Here is a 13,102-nt window from a genome sequence, read left to right as displayed (position 1 = left end):
TTTCTTTTGCACACTGTGTTTGCTAAATTGCCTTTGACTGCGTGCATTGGTAATGAAACTTTATGTCCTTGTGGAGAGGGCAGCAAGTCCGTTCCAGTTAGGACCGGGACCATCTCTCCTGTCTAAGGCCTTTGTAATGTTGTGTGTGTGCGTGCGTGCATGTGTGTGTGCGCACGCGCGCATGTGTGTGCGTGTGTTTGCGTGTGTGTGCGCGCGCGCGCGCGTGCATTTTTCTAATACCCGTCCTTATGAATAAATGAAGCCCATGAAGCCATTTTTTCCATATTTGTGTAAATTGCTTTAAAAGCATTTTATCATGTCATAAAAAAGCGCAATTGATCTGCTGGGCTTAGCCCATTGGACAGCTGTGTGTTTTGTTAATGGCCACTTTGCTCCGAGCAGCTTATTAAAAAATTTATATATAAATGCAAAAATTGCATAAATTATTTACATACAGTAAGCATTTTCTTTTTCCTTTTTTTTTTTTTTTGTTTTGGCCAGGCCAGAGAGGAGGAGGAGGAAGGGATGGAGGGAGGGTTATATCAGTATGGAAATTCACCATAGTATATTATCAGCTGAAATATAGTAATATATCTGCCCCAGACACATATGTGTCCTCCTCAGCACCCCCCCGAAAGCCCCCACCCCAACACACACACACACACACACACACACACACACACACACACACACACACACACACACACACACACACACACACACACACACAGCAGAGAAAGCAGGGTGGAGGAAAAAAAAGTATATATTTTTTGATGACTTCGTTTTCAGCAACCACGGAATGTCACCCATATCCTGGTTGATTGTACTTTGGAGTTTTATGATGTTTTCCCATTGATTTGTTTCCCCGGCGCAGCTGCCGACCTCTATTGAGGGACGAACGTAATCAGCGCTGACGCAAATTAGATGGTTATTCGTTTCGAAAATTGACAGAAAAACAATAAAAAAGATGAAATGCTCCCAAATCAATAGATATAATGAAATTCAAATAATCCGAGAGATGAGGTCTCCATGGCAACTGATAATGTGGAAAAGAAAACAATTTAATAAAGGACAGACACGCTTTGAAAACAGATTGGGGAGGGAGGGGGGGGAGGCTGTAAAGCGGGGAGAGGAGAAGAGAGGAGAGAGGAAGAGAGGGAGGGAGGGGGAGATAGAGGGATAAAGAGGGAGTTAGAAAGGAGGTGCATGTGTTTCTGTATGTGTTAGTGCGTGTGTCTGTGAGTGCATGTGTGCGTGTGTGCGTCTGTGCGTGCGTGTGCGAGTTAATGTGTGTTTGTGTGGATGTAGTGGTCGTTCTTGTTATCCCCCCAGCGTGTGAAGGATCCATGTCTGTCCCAAGGACACCAGAATAATTAGAAAAGCTTTCAGGCCAGAAAGTGCAGATTCAGGTTTTAATACACAAAATTATTTCAGGGGCAGTGAATTGGAAAACCATTTGTTGGTGACCTTCCTGAGATCCCTCCTCCGCACCAAGCCAGCCCCCCCCTCCCCTCTCTTCCCAGCCCCTCTCTCACTCCCATCTACCCCCACCCCACCTCAGCCCAACCCCCGGCACAGGCCAAGATGGAGGCAGTGTGGCAGCACTGCCTGAGTTATGGCATATTTGTGTTTTTATAGTGGCAGGGGGAATGGAGTTGGGGTTGGAGGGGGTGCGTGCGTGCGTGCGTGCTTGCGCGCGCGCGCGCGCGCGCGTGTGTGTGTGTGTGTGTGTGTGTGTGTGTGCGCGCACTTCTGTTTTTTGGGGTGAGAGGCCCTGAGTGAGATGGGGGTGTGGGGTTCATAGGGTGTGCGTGTGCGTGCGCGTGTGTGCGTGAGTCAACGGAGAGAGAGAGAGAGAAGGAGACTAGCGGTGCGGCTGAGACAGAGGGAGAACACGGCGAAGTTGCAGATCTGGCTTTATTTACAGATCAGTTGTCAAAAGGGAGCCATTTAAGGGGAATGCACCCGCTCCTGCACCGTGACAGGAGAGCTGCCTGTTTTAAGAGCAAAAACACAACAACCAGAGTCAGACATGGGGCTTTTTTTCCACCGCTGAAGACAGACAGAACAGGAGGGGTTGGGGTGAGGAAAGCGGGTAGGTGTTAAGTGACTTCATTTGTAGTCTATTTAAGGTATGTTTCACTTGTCCCCATGCTGTTCCTCCAACATCAAATCCAAGTCACACCAGTCAATACAACACATGGATAGGAATAGGGATGGAACGATATGAACATTTCATATCACGATTATTGTGACAAGAGAAATCGCGATTTACGATATTATCGCGATGATCATAATCCATTATCCTGGTGCCTTGCGACACGTTGTGAGCTTGTAGATCTGCTATTTTTTGGCAAAGACATTTGATAGAGAGTATAAAAAAAAAGACTGTATCAAGTACGTATATTATAAGTACCTTTTACCGATTATAGAGGGTTTTATGTGGTACCGGATATGCAGCTTGGCAAATAAAAGTTGAATTGATCCCAGTGCATGATGGAGGACGATATCACGATGAATTAAATCTCCACAATACGATTATCGTGAGTGTTTTTTATCACGATAAACGATAATATCGCTTTTTGTCCCATCCCTATAGATAGGAATTGAGTTGCATCGTCCTCATTCCCTTCAAATACAACTTTTTCTTCTCTTCTCCCAAAAGCCATGACTCAGTGTCACTGTCTGGCCATGATGCAAATATACTGATGCAAATCCAGTGATAAGAATCAACCGAAAGCACAGTTCTGTTTCTCTCATTAGCTTATCACGACTGTAAGTAAGTATGTACACTTTCTGTTGCCTTTATTCAACATCCGTGTCCTGTTCTCTTAACATCCTATTTTCTTTATTGCTCTTTGTCAATGTTTTCAGGGCGTTCTGGTTGGGCGTTGGGCCCTTGTCTGTCAAATAGTGCCTTGGCTGCCTTTTTTGTGTCATTACCAGGGTTTGTTTGAGTCAAATAAGGCGAACCGCCCTCTGTTCAAATGATGCCAACAGCAAGTCCAGGATATCAAGTCTTAACTGCAGATACTCTTATCCTGTTCATGGGAGCAATAAAAAAATAAATAGAAGAAAACACGTCCTTGTGCACCGCTCTCTCTGATAATTACTCTTCTGATATTTTAATAGTACAGGATCTCAATCAAGATCAGTGCACCGCTGAAATAGAATACCCCATAAAAGTTTGTTAATATTTGATAAAAAGCTAACAATAAATAATGATGAAACAAAACAAAAACTCAGGTTCAATATCCATATGGAGTTTTTTTCTCAGTTATCGGAATGGATCAGATTCTGATGAAAGATAGATAGACCTCTATAAATTGATCCCATGAGGGAAATTCAGTGGCAGTAACGCAGTGATGAAAAAAGGACATTTACAGAAAAAGGTTTTTGTAGTAAAGCGCAATAATAATAATAAGTTGGTACAATAGAAACACACAGGGATTAGTTATAAATGACCTAAAACTAGGGGATTTAGTCTAGTAGGAAAGGGGGGTCCACGCGCATAGGGTGGATCTTTTTTCGCCACCTGTTTTTTCTTAATCCTTAAAGTGTATATTTTAAGATTCTGTCAGGTAACATTCCTTGGGCTAAAAATGGACCCCACAAAACTGTGATAAGTGATGACTCATCACTTTTCACCAAAAAAAAAAAAAACACATAGTTTTGTGGGGGCGTTTTTAGCCAGAAGAATGTTTTTCGTGCAAAACAATGCTTGCAATGGATTCAGAATCATGAAAAACCCCTAGTTAGACCACTCACATTCTACTTAAAGACGATTTTTTGGGGGAGGGTCTTTTTTTCTTGTATTTTAAATGAATGGGTAGGTGCAAGAAATCATTAAAAATGAACCCCTTGGGACGATATTTCAGCCTGTTACCTGGCAATCTGAGTTCCCAGAGGTTCTTTTTTTCGCCACTAGGGGGGCGAGAAGAACCTCTGGGCCAAGACTATGATATTCATGGGCAGGAAGTTGTCCCAGGCTCAGAATCTGAGCTGGGACAATACAGGAAGTAGAGCCCTGTGCAAACCTTCAAAACATTCAGAACAGAAACCAACCAAAAACACTACAACAATATGCAGCCCATGTTTCAAGGTAAATCCTACCAGACTAGTTACCTGGCAGAATCTTGAAATACACCCTTTAAGGATTAAGAAAAAACAGGTGGCGAAATAAAATCCACCTTATGCGCGTGGACCCCCCCTTTCCTACTAGACTAATTTAGACTACTGATCTCTTCCACTTAGGCTGTCAGGATTTGCGTGGTGAACTGTATGAGCTGTTAACAGGTATAGATATAAAAGTTGTCAGTATTGACTACTTTTAGTTACTCCTCCATAGTCAAGGTGCACTAACAGTAACACAGGTCTTACACATGTATTAACAGAACTGCGTAGGTTGTGTGATTAAGCCATATGGTACAGTACAGTATCTAGGCTTTGGCTGCAGAACACAGCAGCTGTGTACAACCTCAGAATGTACTGTATACAGCGCTCAGTCAAACCTAGAATATCGTCACTGTTGGGCAGAAACCTTGTATCTCCAAGTTTCAAATCTGTATGTTTTTTCTTTTTGGTAAATTAAAGCCCTACCTCAGGGAAAAGTGTCGCACAAAACTAGTGAAAATAGCAGATCTACAAGCACACAACGCCTCGCACCGCGCTTGTAGATCGGCTGTTTTCACTAGTTTAAATCATTTTAAAATGATAAATACAAAGCGAACGGTTTTGGACATACAAGGTTTCCACCCAACAACGACGATATATAACTTTTCTTCTCAAGGTTTGTCCCTGTGAAGGAGAAAAAAAAAATACTCAAAACGACTGCACGATTTAAATGTATAATTCATTTTATTGAGCTGACAACTAAATATAATCATAGGCTTATTGGGACTCTTGATTGTCATATTTGTTCTCCTTCTACGAAAATGGAATCTGCTCTTATTCAACAGAGGATTTTACATTATTCAGAAGACGGCTACACAGTAAAAAAAAACCTTAGTGTTAACTTATCATGTTGTAACCCTGACAGTGTACACATTTAACCAACATGTACTGTACCAACATGTATACAATTCATTCATACACTATCAGCGTTAAAGCTGCTAAAATAAGTGTTAAATATCTCTAAGCTGATAAGAGGGTTCTCTCTCCTGATTGGATGAAATTGGTATCCCACTCTGGAAATGTATTTTATGTTTACTAAAGAGCTGGAGAGACCTCTGTTACTGAACCAAAACACTCTATAGTAGTGATTATTATTGGAACATTTAACAAAAACAAAAACTTTGTTTTTAAACAAAAAAAAACATAACACTTACTGCAACTTTAAATGAATGGCAAGGATTTTACAGTGTAATATTCCCCAGTGCTGATACTGTGATGTGAAAAGCGTCCCACAAGTAGGAGAGAAACTAGAAATTCCCCACTGCAGACTAGCTAAGAGCCTTCAAATCTAGCATGCCAGTGTCAATGAAGGCTGTTTTCTTTACTGGTTTTCGCTTTCTTTTTTAATCAATCTTCTAGAGCACTGTTTCCCAAACAGTGGGTCGGGACCCATCTTTGGGTCGCGGAAACATCGGTCGCGAGTTTCCTACATTAAATAATACATTGTTTCAAAAGATTTAAACAATTAAAACACAACTTTTCATCAATTTAAAAAATAAATATGTCATAAATAAAATGAAAATTATCAAATAATTTCCATAAATACATTTAAAAAAAGTTCAAGAAGTAATGAAAATAGCAGATCCACAAGCTTGCAACAGCGGCACACACACACACACACACACACACACACACACACACACACACACACACACGCACCATAAGGTACTTTGATTGCCAATAGTAGCAGGCATCAGCCGTTGACATGTGTGTTTATTGTATGACAGGAATTGAGTAAATGCATGTGTCTACCATTTCCCTCTATCTCTTTATTTTTCTATCTTTCTACAGTATCTCTCTTTTTATCTCACTATCTCTGTTTTTGTCTCTCTTATCTCTCTTTCTGTCTCTATCTCTCTTTCTGTGGCTTTCTCCACCTTCCTCCATCTCTCTCGCTCTAACTGCTGGCTCCTACTGATCCAGTGTAACTCTATCTCTGTGTGTGTGTGTGTGTGTGTGTGTGTGTGTGTGTGTGTGTGTGTGTGTGTGTGTGTGTGTGTGTGTGTGTGTGTGTGTGTGTGTGTGTGTGTGTGTGTGTGTGTGTGTGGCTACTGTACCGTTGCCCCGAGCATGGGGCTGGACAGGGCTAAGGGCCTGCTCCCTGTGTGCACCACCCACTTCACACCTGTCACACACAGCACAGTGCAACACACACACGCACACACACAGCCGTGCTGCACGGCACAGGGCTCTCATTGTAGCAGTGACAGGAGGGCGCCTGTTAAGTGGCTCCTCTTCCAAGGGCCTGTGCGAGTTGTGTGCGTGCGTGTGTGCGTGCGTGCGTGCGTGCGTGCGTGCGTGCGTGCGTGTGTTTCCCTAGCGTGGCTGTGGGTGGAGAAGGGCGATGAAGGACCCCTACTGGTAAAGTGGGTAAACTTGCACAGCCTCGACATCTGTGCACAGGGAGGGAGAGGAGAGGAGAGGAGTGGAATGGAGAAGAGTAGAGGGAGCAAGGGGGAGGGGAGGAGAAGGGAAGGGAAGGGAAGGGAAGGTGGAGAGAGGAGAAACTGCCAGGGAAAGAGTGAGGAAAGGACAGACAGGGAAGAGGAAAGAGGGAGTGAAGAAGAGAAGGAAGGAAAGTGAAAGAGCGAGAAAGACCAGGGTGTGTGTGTGTGTGTGTGTGTGTGTGTGTGTGTGTGTGTGTGTGTGTGTGTGTGTTTGAGAGAGGGAGAGAGAGAGCAGAGTCCAGACACAGAGCAGTTGAGAAGGAAAATGCCTTGCTTTGTGGGGAGAATTATACCAGAGCAGGAGAGAGAGGTGAGACATATCGCAGAGGGCGGTCTCCTGCCAGGTAAGAATATTTTTTTCCCTCTCTCTCTCTCACTCACTCACTCCCTCTCTCTCTCTCTCTCTCTTGCTCTCTCTCCCACACGCGCACTTACACACACTCTCTTGCTGAGAGATGTTGAGTGGTACCTTGAGTTGTATAGGTCTGGTACTAATGGCAGTTGGGATGAGACAGGCACGCATGTGTAGAGATGGGTGGGTGGTGTCAAAGAGTGTGTGTGTGAGAGAGAGAGAGAGAGAGAGAGAGGGAGAGAGAGAGAGAGAGAGAGAGAGAGAGAGAGAGAGAGAGAGAGTTTGATATGTGTGTGTGCAACTGCATGCATGGGTCGGTGAGTGAGTGCAAACATGAGTTTACACTGTCAGAAAAGGTGTAATATTTTATGTTTGGAGAAAAAAAAACTTTTTAGTTTACCTTATGATTTATCACAGACTCCCACTTCTGTGTATGTGTATTGAACTTCCCCAAAAGTTCACAGCAAACTTATTTTATTATTTTGAGGTTTTAACATTATGCATACGTGTCTTTCCACTCTCTCACATTGATATGATTCTATTTATACTTTTCTATGGGAACTGTAACTGAATTTGAATTGGTGCTTTAAAATTCGGAAAATCAAACACCAGCTTTGATCGGCTAGCTGTGAAGTGGAGGTGCTTGTGGAGCTCAAGTGGGATGCTAAAGTGGTATAAACTGACTTGCAGTTTTGATACAAATGTTGAGAGACTGCCGTTGTGGACTGATCTGGCTGTTTAGCTACTGATGTTTTGATGTGCCGGTGTAGATCTGACTGTTTAGCTACAGATGTTGTGAGGGAGAGGCTTGTCAACGGAGGGATTTTCCGGCGTGCCGACGTAAACCATGTCTATTGAAGGAAAGGCTACGGGAGCTTTCTCTAGCCCCTCGTTGCTCTCAGAGGAATAATCCTCCTCGTGTGCAATTAGATTTCTCTCTTTTGGTTAAATAAATACTGTGTCTGTGAACATAAACACGGATTTGCATGTGGCCTTGTGTGTCTCTGTCTCTCTCTCTCTCGCTTTGTGTCTCAGGCAGGCCTTAATACCCCAGCTCAGGCCAGACATCACTTGTCGAGGCCCAGAGGAAGAAAAAAAAAAAGAAAAAAAGAAAGGCAGAAGTTGGCTGCCTGTTATTTCACGCTCGCTGTTTATTTGTTTTTATAACAAATGGAACCAGCTTCCCCAGTGAAAGGTGAAGTCGCGATTGAATTTGGTTTGCGTTACCGTGGCGATCTGGCAGCGGCTCCAGCCCCCCCATAGTACTTGTCTGGTTGCCGTGCGTACGCCGGGCGCGTGTGAACCTGTGTGTGATTTGACTGGTGTGTGTGTGTGTGTGTGTACATACAGTGTGCCACTGTTTTGAATGTGAGTGTGGGATTTGATTGTGCGTGAATGTGTGTGTGTGTTAGGCTGCATTCGCAAGAGGGAGATTTTACTAAGCAGACATTTCCCCTCTGTTTTCACTCTGACCCGGTAGGAGATTGATGACTGAATTGTGGAGTACATGTTAACAGTAACTGATGATTTATGGAGATACTTAGGGTAAGTGAGGCCGCACAGGCTGGAGGGGAAGAAAAAGATATAGCCTTTTAAGTTAATGCAAAAATATAGCCTTTTTAAGTAATAATTGTTATTACTACTGCAGGGGTTTGGAGAGAGCAGCTCCGAGTTGGAGGTTGGATGTACAGTGGCCACACTTTGAAGCTTTTTCCTTCTCCATTTGGCCTTGTGCCTTTCTTTGTTTCTGGCTGTTTGTAGGTGCAGGTCATCACGTTCACCCGATTCTCAAAGCATCACAAGAAGCGTTCTTGTGTGACTGTGTGGTGCATACAAACACACACGACCAGCCCCACACACACATACACACACACACACACACACACACACACACACACATATCCACCTCAACATTATCTACCGTATGTATCTATCTATCTATCTATCTATATATCTATCTATTTATTAGGGATGGGACGATATGAAAATGTCATATCACGATGATTGTGACCGCGATTGTGACCGTGATCGCGATTTACGATATTATCGCGCTAATCAAAATCCATATCATGGAGCGGAACATTAGCCAAAAAATAGCAGATCTACAAGCTCACAACGCGTCGCAAGACGCGTTGTGAGCTAGTAGATCCGCTATTTTTTGGTAAAGACATGAAAGACATGAAAAAAAGACCAATTATAGAGGGTTTAAGTGGTACCGGATATGCAAATAAAAGGTGAATTGATCCCAGTGCATGACGGAGGACGATATCACGATAAATTAAATCTCCACAATGCGATTATCGTGAGTGTTTTTTATCACGATAAATGATAATATTGCTTATCGTCCCATCCTATCTATCTATCTATCTATCTATCTATCTATCTATCTATACTGTGTGTTTATTTAAAAAATGTGTATGAAACAGAAATGTCTATATTTTACTGTGTTTGTATATCAGAATCCAGTGGTTCCTTTCAAACGGTTGAATGGAAAAAAAGCCAAGGAGCAGCAAGCGTGTTTCCAGGGGTGAACCACAGTAGACGGCTTTTGGATGAACCCTTGCACTGCAACAAGTGCACTGTGTGTTTTGGCAGACCCCTCTGGCCAAAAGATCCCTCAGAAAATCTGCATGCAATTTTAGAGGAATCAGTTTCTTGGCTCATGAACCTCCTTGATATTATCTCACCGTAGAATCCTCTTCCCTATTCAAAATATGCTTTTGGAGATTCAGTCCACTTGAATGTGATCTATGACATGTTTTTCTTTTTTTTTCTCTCTCTCTCCCCTTCCTCTCTACGCGGGATAAGGAATAGCGCTTCCCTTGCAAGAGAGATGGCTTTCATTTTTTTGAGGCACCTTTTAGACTGAGTGAAATGTTTCCCCAGTTCGCTCAGGGACGACTTTATTTCTTACCAGGGATTTAACACTCACTCAGTCCCCCCATAAATACAGCGTCCCTCAGCCCTTCGCTAGCCATAACTCATACGCTAACTCTCTGGCTAACTAAACTCATATAGCAGAGCCAATGCTTGTTTGTCTTTTACCCCTCTCTCTCTCTCTCTCTCTCTCTCTCTCTCTCTCTCTCTCTCTCTCTCTCTCTCTCTCCCTCTCCCTCTCTCTCTCGCTCCATCTCCCTTACTCTCCCTCTTTCTCTCCCTCTCGCTCACTTCCCCTGATTTGTACGTGACAGACCGACTGCCGTCACCAGGCTCCTGCGTTGATCTCCTTGGCCCACATCATGGATGCGTAAAAAAAAAAGAGAAAAGAAAAGAGAAATGTGTGCATTTGAATATGAGCCAGTCTAATCTCCTTGAGGCTATTTACAGTGAGCCTAATACTCCAAGAATGAGCGAGAACAACGTCCCTCTCTGCGTGTCACAACACAACTCTCGGGACTCAAAGGAACGAAGCGAGTCTTTGATTTCCTGATGAAAATCTAGCTGTGAGATGTGGGAGATAGAAGGGTTGGGGGTGGGGGGCAAGAAAAAATCCCTCTTTTAAAGCACCTGTTGGAGCCCTCGTTTCCCCTTTAGCAGGGGAAATTTCAAGGCTGTGTACGGTTCTCTTTTTTCTCCTTTTCAATCTTATCTGAGTGTCGTTTTGATACACCGAAAGATAGTGTCAAGTGTCACTTGATAGAACTGTCACTTTCTAGAACTGCGTGATCAACCCCCCGTACACGGCTTCCAAATAGCAGACATCCAATAGTGGAGATAGTATCAATCCATTTTTAGTCTCTGCAGATAAAAGATCTGAAGTCACCACAGCGTTTGTGGGGGTGGAAGGGGGTTGGCAGGGTATTACAGTACAGTAGAAGACCTTACTGATCTGATTCCCGATCAGCAGTCGGGGAGGAGACAGTGTTTCTTCTGGTGTTGCCATATTGGTTGTGATCTGCCTGCCGGTACCTTCTGTTCTCTGCCTTCAGTCCCACCGGCTCGGGGTAGGGGCCCACGCTGACAACTCCTCAAGCATCTGAAGGTCCTCTGAAGTCAAAATCGCCCATTTTGATGTCTCACGGCGGCACCCGGCATTTTGTTGTATTTGCATCTGAAAACAAGGGGCTCCTGCATGCTCTGAGGAATTATTCTCAGCTCTCCGTTGTTGGAGGGGGAGGAGTAGGTATCGCCAACCTGCCCCCCCCCCCCCCCCCCCCCCCCTTTCTTTTTCTTCTCCCTGGTCTCCATGCTATCCTTGCTGTCCTTCCTACCTACTCTTTCTTTTTGATCTCACCGTCAAACCTCCCCTGTTTCCTCACGAGCAGCGCTTTGCCCGAGAGCGGCATGGGACATGGACGCACAAAGAAGACGTTTGAGAAGATGTGACTGAGCACGCCTTCACCTTTGATAAAGCTGCGGCTCCAATGTGAGAAGAAGAAGAAAGACAAAGAAAACGAAAAGCAAGGACACTGTTGGTAATGAAAAGTGCCAGGCAATGAGGGAGCATCTCTCATCCCCGGCCTGTTACTGTTGGCCTATAGCATGCCAACAGTAAGTCAGTGGTACTCCAAGTCACAACTGCATGTTACCAGGCTTTGGCCCTGAGCGTCGAGGCTTGAGGCATGTGGCCCTCACGGGGAGGGAGAGATCCCACTGTACCTTTATTACACATCAGCTGGGTACCAAGTAATTTGATAAAAACACCACTTAATATAACACACACACACACACACACACACACACACACACACACACACACACACACACACACACACACACACACACACACACACACAACATGCTGTCACCACACCATCAGCTGTGACAGTGTGACCGGCTGGCGAAAGACTTGCAAGGCAGACGAGAGCATTGCAATATATAAAGGGAGAAATAGGAGTGGTAATGGGGGGGGTGAAGGGGGGGCTTTGGGGATGGTGGTTAGGAGGACAGGGAGCAAGAGATGTTAGGTTCAGTAATTACTACCTCCGTAGAGAAGCAGTGGAAAGGACAGTGAAGCAAGCGTGCGCACGGAGGAGGCCCCGTGCACAGATAATGAAGGGGTATCATTGCCGCTCTGACAGTGTTAATCTTAGAGCGCTCCGTGGTACATTTGCACGCGTATACATTCCGTGTATGTGCATGCATAAGTGTGTGCCGTGTATTATATACATACAGTACTAGGGTGTATGGAGGTGGAGGTAGAGGTGCAGTGCCTGTGATCTTTACCAACCTGACAACACGGTTTACCTAGCCAGCCACGTTGACGGGCCTTCGCCTTCCCATTGCCCGCTGGACAGAACCGCCGAAGCGTCATTCGCAACCTCGCAAAGCACTGGTTTCACTTTAAGCATCCAAACTCGTCTTCCTCGCAGAAGATGAAGAAAAGAGGGAAGGAAGTCACGAAAAAAGAGAGGAGTGAGCGAGAACTTTCTTCTTCTTCTTCTCGCTCGCTTCTCTCCCCCTCTTCCCATCAGAAGTTGCGAGACAACTGATTTAAGCCTTGCTGCGCGCCGACACTCGAGTCAGAGAAAGTGTGATGAATATGCATCATCACAGCATATGGTGGTTGCAGCACTGGGACTAGGTGTGTCCAGAAGGTAGAGTGGTGCCGAATGCATTATTCTCTGTTCAAATTAACCGCGGTGAGCATGCACGGCGGGGTGCTTTGAGGTGTTCGCCACCTCTTTTAGATGGGGCAGAAGAAGAAGAACTTGGATCATGCGAAACATTAGGATCGAGAGGAAGAATCTGTGAGTGAACACAGGAGTAGGTCGTTTCCGTGATTTTTTGTATTCTTTTTTTTTTAAATCTCCGGCAGGTTCAGAACCGGTGCTTACTGACACGAGTGTGATTAAAAGTGATATTTTTGACACGTTAGGATGCGCACGGGAAGTAACCTTCTCTAAAGCGTTCATTATTAGATGCATGACAGACCTGAATATTTATAAAATCGGTTTTAATAATTAATAGCAGCAATCTGCTCCTGTAATTCATCAGATTTGCACTTCAACAGAGTATCCGTTTTCACTTTAAAATAATAATAAGAGGAATATTAATGTTGCAGAAATGTAAAACGGACAGCTGGATGCAGCCCAAATAGGCACACTCTCAACATAAATCGCATTTTGAACTATCAACGCTGCACCCAAAAATAACACGCAAAAGAAAATTCGCTGTTATTTCATGTTTG

At 44.3% G+C, this 13,102-nt stretch overlaps 1 protein-coding gene across 1 annotated transcript in view; it reads left to right on the top strand.

Moving 5' to 3' along the window:
• Window positions 1-6,885: 6,885 nt before the first annotated feature.
• The window catches only part of casz1 (castor zinc finger 1), a gene marked incomplete at both ends in the record, with an annotated part of 60,266 nt that continues 54,049 nt past the window's right edge, over window positions 6,886-13,102 (top strand). Inside the window, one exon of the mRNA XM_080733692.1 lies at window positions 6,886-6,964. Coding sequence (XP_080589818.1) covers window positions 6,886-6,964 — 79 coding nt within the window. The remainder of the gene's footprint in view (window positions 6,965-13,102) is intronic.

This window comes from Nannobrachium achirus, assembly GCF_963921795.1.
Source record: "Nannobrachium achirus genome assembly, chromosome: 9".
Lineage (NCBI taxonomy): Eukaryota > Metazoa > Chordata > Actinopteri > Myctophiformes > Myctophidae > Nannobrachium > Nannobrachium achirus.
This window is presented reverse-complemented; position numbering and strand designations above follow the sequence as displayed.